At 48.9% G+C, this 8,750-nt stretch overlaps 1 protein-coding gene across 1 annotated transcript in view; it reads left to right on the top strand.

Moving 5' to 3' along the window:
• The window catches only part of LOC106815281 (SCL-interrupting locus protein-like), a gene marked incomplete at both ends in the record, with an annotated part of 9,027 nt that extends 1,903 nt beyond the window's left edge, over positions 1 to 7,124 (top strand). Inside the window, 8 exon segments of the mRNA XM_014819727.1 lie at positions 543 to 626; positions 956 to 1,042; positions 1,694 to 1,841; positions 2,564 to 2,779; positions 3,135 to 3,228; positions 4,107 to 6,057; positions 6,518 to 6,719; positions 6,946 to 7,124. Coding sequence (XP_014675213.1) covers positions 543 to 626; positions 956 to 1,042; positions 1,694 to 1,841; positions 2,564 to 2,779; positions 3,135 to 3,228; positions 4,107 to 6,057; positions 6,518 to 6,719; positions 6,946 to 7,124 — 2,961 coding nt within the window.
• Between the last annotated feature and the right edge of the window lie 1,626 nt (positions 7,125 to 8,750).

Genomic DNA, 8,750 nt, shown 5'->3' with positions numbered 1-8,750 from the left:
TTTTTATTTTTTTATATTTTTTTGCAAATATTTTTTTTTTTTTTTTTTTTTTTGAATTTTTAAATTTAAATTTTAATACAAATATTTTTTTATTTTTTTATATTTTTTTGCAAATATTTTTTTTTTTTTTTTTTTTTTTGAATTTTTAAATTTAAATTTTAATACAAATATTAATTTCATGACAATCGGGTAAAAAGTGCAGAAGTTACAGGTTCTAGAATATTTCGACAAAAAATGTTGTTACCATGGCAACGATGACTCCGCCCACACCCAAAACGATAGGTGTCTTCGCTTTACGATAACGCACCTTCATTCGAAATTTGAAGATGATCTGAGAAGAACTGCAGCCGGTAGAGCGTTCACAAGGAAATCTCTACGGCGGCGGCGGCGGCGGCGGCGCGACGATGCCAAATCCATAGTATCCCCACGAACTTCGTTCGGGGGATACAATAATATATATAATATATATATACTTATCATAGAACATATTCTGCGAATCACTACTAGTATTTCTGTATTTTAAGAGAAATGTAATCTTTAAGGTACCTCACAATGGATAAGACAAGGAAACTCATTCTGGTATTGGAAACAGACCCGAAAGTTGCCAGTCTGCCATTGATAGGAATGTGAGTAGATCAGCCCAATGTTTTATAATATCAAACAGATGTTTGATCAATTAAGGGCAAGTTACCATCTTTTGTACATAATGTTTTTGTTTTCTGTGGTTTTCATGATTAATATTTTACTTTTAATATTTTAACTCCACAGAGAACTTTCCGTTGAGATATTTCTCGATGTTATTCTCTTCAGAAGATTTCTCACAGAGCGTGGTTCGAAACAATCACGCTAACGCAATTTTATATAAGAATAATTTTCGAGCAGATTGTGTTATCAAAATGTTTTACAATGACATGGAGTTGTTTATTGTTACTACCTACCTGTGCCATCATTCTAGATGGGTGAGTGGAGTATATGAGGTTCAGCATGTTTACATTTGGATGGCTTGTCTGAGGTACCTTAACAGCTCAGCCATACAAGACAGGTAGGTCTAGATAGTATGCATACTGCTTAAGTTCCTAATGACCCCTTGCTGTTTCAGCAGTGGTCTTGCTCGGTAAATACAATGGGCATATACCTAGGTTCTTGTGTTTCTCGATCCAGGTAAGGAATACATTTGTGCTTTGTCTTCCGTGCCCATATATATGTCGTGGAATGAAAACCTCACGATGCCTCGCTGCACTAAAGCAATTCTGAATAGTTAATAATGCTGTAAATGTATGTCTCCACCGACTCATCTTAACACTTGTCTCTATTCCTCATAGCAATAATGTTTGGAGTCAACATTTTAACGGGAAGGATTTTATTTAAAGCCGGAGCACTGCGAATTTAGCCACATACATTGGCATGTATGCCGTCCATTTTGTCGCCCGGCAAGGCTGCAAAACTAACCGTTTAACACGAGGCCCTTTGGGCATTGTCTTCCCTCTCATGATACTGTTACTCATACCCCTAGTACTTTCAGCAGGATAATAATATTTCGTAAAACCCCTGCAACAACACCTGCTGGCAGACATGGTATTCGTGCGCGTCACTACGTTCGACAGGGCATTTAAACCTGTTGCGCATCTGCGACATTCCCTTCGTGCCTGTCCACAACATCGCCTTCCTACCTGTCACCGAGTTTGCCTTGCAGGGTGTGCAAGCCACCAGATCCCTTCCTCGTCGTTCTGTATCCGCCGACCGGCGGCAAGCCGCACTTCTATGACTGCATGACGGCCGATTGCAGCAACAATCTTGAGCTGTGTTCCTATTCAGCCCGAGCGCTCATCGGACTTGGGAAGGTGGGTACATGGGTGTTAACTGTCCGTCTGTAGACGAATTTCCGTGTTGAAAAAAAATTATGAATTAAAAAAAAATGTTTTAAACAAATTTTAAATTTTTACAATTTTTACAATTTTTAAAAAAGTGAATTGCATCTAATGATCTTAACTATGTATGCTTGTTATATATTCTTGTATAATAGTGTTTTATCCGTTTTTATTTTACAAATGAAATAGATTGTAGTATTTTCTAAATTTCTATCTTATCAGGAAATGTCAGCAAATGTGTTTTATATTGCACAGAATCCATAGCTTCGGGTGGGCTACTCTTTGTCGTTTTTCGCGTGGCTTCACTGTTGGTCGTTCATGGGTCTGACGCTGAGTAGACATGCATCGAATAAAAATCTCGTGCGAAGGAACGCCGCCACATGCTTTGTGTCAAATCTTGCGGCTTGTCTCGTGTAGAATCAAGAACGGAACTTGTGTGCTAGATATTTACTCGTGTGGAAAGAGAGATGCTTGCATTTCTGACATACGTGAACAGGGTTTACCTTCGAAAACAGCAAATTCAGCCACGTGTGCGGTTGTGTATTTGCCCTGCAGGCTGCATCTGCGTAACATGAGGCCCTTACGGTCTCATCTTGTCTCTCCTGATCCTTTTACTCATAGAAATAGTATTTTCAAAACACAAACCATATACTAATACCATTGCACTTACAGCATACGTGACCGTTTTCCGACAGGGCTTCGAAACCACGGATTCGGAACGCATTACATTGGAGTTTGTCCAGGAGAGGACTGCTGATTGGACGCATCCCGCCTCGTCCTTGTCTTCGAAGCCGGGTGATGGGAACCGACCAGCAAGAGTTGAAGGCGAATACGACTGGTTGGAGATGACGCATCGTAATGATGACCTGTCCCCCAGACCCTCTCCGAGCCCACATCCACACTTGGGAAAGGTCGGGTGCATTTTCTCAGCAGCAGCACTGTTTCAATTACATTCTGATAATGAGCCAACCCCAGACCATCCCCTAGTCCCTGTCCATGCTTGGGAAAGGTTTGGTGCATTCACAACAACATCAATATTTCTAATTACGTGCCAATATTGAGATATTGAGTTGGCTCGCAAGAAAGGAGGTGGTGTATATAAAAAATATACCGCATCTGCCTCTGACGATAAGAGAATGAATGTGTGAATCCTTGATTGGAACAATTGCCTTCTTTAACACACAGAAGCAGCACTAAAATGGTGTGTGAGTCATCCCTGCTTGTAATAGCAGATTGAAATGTTGATACTATGGCATTGTGTTGCAGGTTTCACTCCTGAGACCATCTGTGCCTGAGGTTTCCCTCATATTTGATGATGAGGATGTTGAAAATAGAGAGCTGCCATCTGCAGGGAGAACTGGTAAGCTATTGTTCTCGCACTATACATCTAAGGAGGCTCCGCGCGTCCCTCTCCAGGTTCTCGGTTTAGCATGTGTGAGGTAGTCACCTTAAGGGGTAGCCGTCTGGTCACGTCAATAGATAACACAAACACTGTATTACAAAAGCTACTCTCCGTGCGTTCTATTACACCACCTAATATTCGTCCCCATGTGGCTTGCACTTTAACAGCCTAAACAAACAACTCTACGATACTAAACAGATGTCTACAAGTCGTAACAATCGCGCCGCGTGTCGCGTAACCGAATACAAGTAACCTCGTACCTTAAAACGCGGATCGCGAAGTAGCTCGGCGAAGTGAAGGTGGTGGAAATAAGGAGTATTGAAGGAATAGGTGTAGGAGACCAAGGGAAGATCACTAGCTCGGAAAAACTGGACTATGCGGCTGAGAGGAAGAGGCCCGAGTCCCTAGCTTGGAGTTTAGCATCCACAGCTGCGGCGCTCGACTAATATGTGTAACTCGGATGATATATATGGCGAGGGACACCAATAGATGATGTAGTGCGTTATTTATGGTATCGCTTACGCCGTGCGATAGCTCATGTAGGGCGGCTAGTGTAGGGCGCTATAAATAATATCTGGAGAAGCCTGCCCTGTCCTACATACATGTGTCGCCTTGGCGCACTGTGCAGTGCTGTTATCTAGATGCAATTAAACTTAAGCCTTGTAATTAAATCTACCCATGGTCCACGTACCTCATTTTCTGTCTTATACGACAAACCTCACAAGCTTTGCCTTCAGAAGTGTCTCTTGTTTTTCTGATGGGATCATCAGAATGACATCAACCTGCGATCGCACATCCATCAGACTAGCTCACACCTGCATGTCTTTCTCTTGTAGGTGTTTCTGTCACTGACTCTATGACTGGTAACGAATCTAGGAGAGTGCTGACCCCTCTTAACAGAATTCATGGGGAAAACGGCACCGCAGACAACGGCGTTCGAGCTTTAGAAAAGTCATCGACGAAAGTCAGGTTTCGGAATGCGGCGTTGGCAAGTTTAACTAAGACTTCGGCAACACCGGTAACCACTGCCGCGGCACTGCAGAGGCAGTTGTTCGACCCGGCAAACCCAGATCCTTCTTCACCGAGCGAGGTAGCCGCGTCCTCCAGTCAGACAGTGTCGCCATCTACTGGCACGCATCCGCACCGCCAGATTTCGACCGGTTTTCCGCAGCCGGATGGAATTCGGACGGAGCCTGCTGGTGGTGCGAAAACGAGCGTGCCGCACACGCAGAGAGTAAGGCAGCGATCGGTCGGCAGCAGTACGCAGCGACGCACGCCCAACTCAAATTCAGACAAACGCGCTTCTCTCGCTGCCGGCGGCACCGGCCGGCAGGTTTCCGCGCCAAAGCCCGCACGGCACCCTCTAGCAGCCAGTGGTGCCGGTAAACGAACGGGCGGCGCGTGCACAGACGTGCCCGGACGGCGCGCGTCGGCGACGCGTCCGAAGAGCATCCTGAAGCGGAAGCCGAGCCCGCAGCATCCCGCGATTACTCGCGCGGCATCCGCGGAGGCAGTCGTCACGGCGACGGAAGCGGCGGACGATCCTGGACGCGGCGCGCCCGACGCCGCGCGTCCGATGGACTTCGCAGAGAGCGAAACGTACGTGGACGGCGACGTGAACGGGAGCTGGACGCGGCGCCGCCGCTCGACAACCGACTTTGTCGCGATGCAGAGCACGCCCGCGACGGCCGCGTCCCCGGGCAGAGCGTTGGCGGAGCCGTGCGCCCGAGGGCAGATGCCGTCGGTAGACGCGACGCCGGTCGTCAGCTCACGCCCGATCCACGCCGGCATGGTCGGAGCGATGCGCGGCGTGGCGGACACTCCCGCGCTGTCGCCGGACGTCGCGGACGCGCGCGGGAATCGCTACGTCGACCCGCCGCCAGAGGGCGTTTATGCGCTGTTGCGTGAGCAGGGAAATCAGCTTCGACTGCTGCAGGAGCAAATACGGATGCTCCTGCAAGCCCAGGAGGCGCCACCGGCCGCCGCGACCGCCGCAGCGTCATCGGACAACGGTGAGACAACGTCGACTTGTGAGGTCGGCGACTCGTCGGCGGTCGCCGCGGCGACGGGACGAGACACGGTCAGCACGGCGGTCAACACCAGCGGGGCGTGGCTGCCCGCCGCCACGTGCGACCGCGGCACGAGTCCGCTTCCGCTCGACTGCCTGCAGGTGGCGCCGGTCGACGAGGCGGTGCAGTGCGGCGAGATCACGTCCTGCCAGTCGCCGCTGGACGACGCCGACCCCGCGCCCGATATTCGGCGCCGGGTGGTCGGTGCGGACCCCGTACGTGGCGTGAGTGGAAACGCGGGGACCGGCGCGACACCGAGCGGAGATCGCTCCAAGAACGACGACAAAGCGGGCCGGCCGTCTCCGCCGCTGCCGCACGTGACCTCTGACCCGCGCGACATCGTCGGTCTGCGGCCTTCGCTCGCCGTTGCGAGCCTGGATTCGCAGTGGTCGCGCGACTACGGGATGACGAATCATCACGGCCGGGCGGCGGCGGCGGCGCGCGTCGTCACCGAGCGAACGAGCCACGTCACCTCTGCCGGTCCACAGGCGTGCGAAGACACTCGAGATGAGAAAGAGGAGGAGGGGGAGGGTGCGATGCGGGGATGCGCGTCACGCGGTGCCGCCGCTATGCAGCCGATTCGCGCAGACGACGGGCAAGATGGCGACGAGTCGGTGAGCCTGAGCGGAGTGAACGTGGCGACGTTTTGCGATCGGCAGGAGAGCGTGCGCTCGTCGATCAGAGTCGACATGCAGAGCTTTGAGGGCTCCCCGTCGAGGTATGTGCACGACGTTGGTGTGCGAATTTAATTTGTTGATTAGTTAGGTTGTATGCCTCTTAGAAGCTCAATGTGGCATTGCATTGTGTTATAGTATTTAACTTGGTATGAAAAGCTGGTGTTATGTTTGAGATGATCAAAGAATAGACAGAGAGAAAAAGATGAGCTGGTAGCGTAGATGGTATGACGTCAGTGATGTTATTCTTATAGCACATGTAGCATGACAACTTACTTCGTCGAATTTAATGACAGATATGCCCTCTAATTACATAATATAATAACATTCTCTTTCAAGAAAACCAAACACTGTTCGGATGAGTGCATAGAATTGAAGTAAGCTTGAATTATGAAGTTTCATCATAAAATTACCTGCTCTCTCTGCTCGCATGCGATGTAATTTCTGTGAGAATGCATTCCGCATTCGGCCTTGCTTGTTATTGACTGGAGCATGGTGCGGCAGGTTGACGGATGCAGATGAGAGCTTCCAGTCCCCTGTACTGGGCGAGAGCGTGAGCATGTGTGAGACGCATCGGCGACGCGCTGCGAGGCTGCGGGGTCAGCAGCGAGATGACTCCAGCTCGTGCTACGACAGCGACGACGAGGACGAGGACGAGGACGACGTGTTTGACGGCAATCCGAAAGCCTTCTACGAAAACGTGTTGGTGAGCGAATTTCGTTGTCGTTATTGCAACGTTTACGAAGTGATACGTGCATTCGTCAGTGACGCTCCTGCCAAGTATCGAAGCATTGTTCAAGCACACATCCCAGAGTTTAGTCTTTGTTTTTTTAATAAAAGTTAGTGGTATCTGTTTTCTACTGTCCGCTTCTACATTCTCATTCATTCCTTACACCTGGTTGTAAATAGGTATTTGCTATCGTTACCCTCAGGGAAAGATACAGAATTTTCTCACTCAGTCACCTGAGCAGCCATCCCAGCAGTGCATGCCTCTGGCTACAGACGAGGCCTTCAATCAACATCCACGCAGGAGACGGGTAGCAACGATTCCTGCATCTCAACACCACCAAGGGGAGGCACGAGTGAATAACTCTGATTGTTACGATGAAGGGTGAGCTTCTCTGTTAGCATTAACATTGGGGCGTCATTCATTAATGTTGTTATATCATTTATGATGCGAAGGTAATATAACTGAAATAACATTTTATCTTAGAATCACTTTAAATGAAAAATTGGTTTGTATATTAATTGGCTATCAATATATGGTATATATCAACTATATATTGATGGAAAAGCACCACCAGAAGCATATGCCAAGCATCATGTATAGCTTAGCGGCCACGGCGACTCGACCCCGGGTGCCTCGCGTCGCGGCCGGCTCGGGCGGAGACATGCTGCCCCGCGTGCGCGTCGTCGCCGGCCGGGTGCGAGACAAGACGCTGCTGCGTCTGCATGGCGGCCGCCTCGCGCGACGGGGCGTGACCGCGCCTCGGTGCTCGTCCGCCGTGAGACCGCGCTCGGGTGCCTCGTCGCCCGCGAGGCCGCGCCTTAGTGCTCATCCCGCCGTGAGACCGCGCCTCGGTGCCTCGTCCGCCGTGAGACGCGCCTCGGTGCCTCGTCCGGCCGTGAGACCGCGCCTCAGTGCCTCGTCCGCCGTGAGACCGCGCTCGGTGCCTCGTCGCCGCCGCGAGCCCCGCGCGCCGGTGCCTCGTCCGTGATAGGACTGTGTCTCGGTGCCTCGTGCGTGATAGGATCACGTCTCGATCCTCGTTCGTGACGGGACCATGCCTCGATGGCCTCGCTCGGGATGAGGCCGTGTCTCGACATGTACTTGCGCGTCGCAAACGACATGTTCACCTCGACATGCCGTACACGGTGACGTCGGACGACGCTGAAACGGGATGAATCCTGTCGGCTTCGTCGCTAACGAACGTATCCGGTGGCTTTCGTTTGCTACTGTTATTGTTATAAATACACGCAGTTCGTGCAGACATGCACACACTCCCCCTATGCATGCCTCACGCACGCATGCATGTGCACAGACACAATGATTTCGACTAACTCTTTCATAAAGTAGAGCTTATTTCAGTAGCAGGTCGACTAAATAAAACGACTGGAATATTATAACCATTACTGTTGAATGCTGCGAGCACATGTTAGTAATTCAAAAACACAAACTAGCGATTTAGTACAAATTCATTGTTTCGAAAAATATTGCAAACGTTCTTAAACTTTCACGTACCTCCTGTAAGTGCCTTTTTCAATAACGTGTTCTTCGCACCCAGTAGGGGACGTTGCTGAAGAACCCTTAGTAATCGCTTCAAGTTGTTTTATCGTTCAGGTATTTAATGGCAAGTGTGTTTACCTGAAATATTAAATTACCACATATACTATAGATGAGCTGCTCTCATAGGAAAATTCTTAGGTCAAAATATATTACAGTACATACAATTAACCTTAATGGCAATAGAACTAGAGGATACATATTTTAAATACGGTTGCTATATGTTCATAATGATACTGTACATATCTACATGATCTACCACACTACATCCATCCTCACCTGAAGGCTAGCATCGAAATTTGATATATCAGATGGCAGCATGGAAATGTACTGTAACTTGGTGTCAATATAAATGAGGCCATCTCCAGTGGTCAGACTAAACAGTAAAATAGAATTTAATAATTTATATGGTATATATATATATATATATATATATATATATATATGCATATA

Source organism: Priapulus caudatus, unplaced genomic scaffold (assembly GCF_000485595.1).
Source record: "Priapulus caudatus unplaced genomic scaffold, Priapulus_caudatus-5.0.1 Scaffold1081, whole genome shotgun sequence".
Lineage (NCBI taxonomy): Eukaryota > Metazoa > Priapulida > Priapulimorpha > Priapulimorphida > Priapulidae > Priapulus > Priapulus caudatus.
Note: the sequence above shows the minus strand (reverse complement) of the source record. Positions and strands in the feature narration are given on the sequence as shown.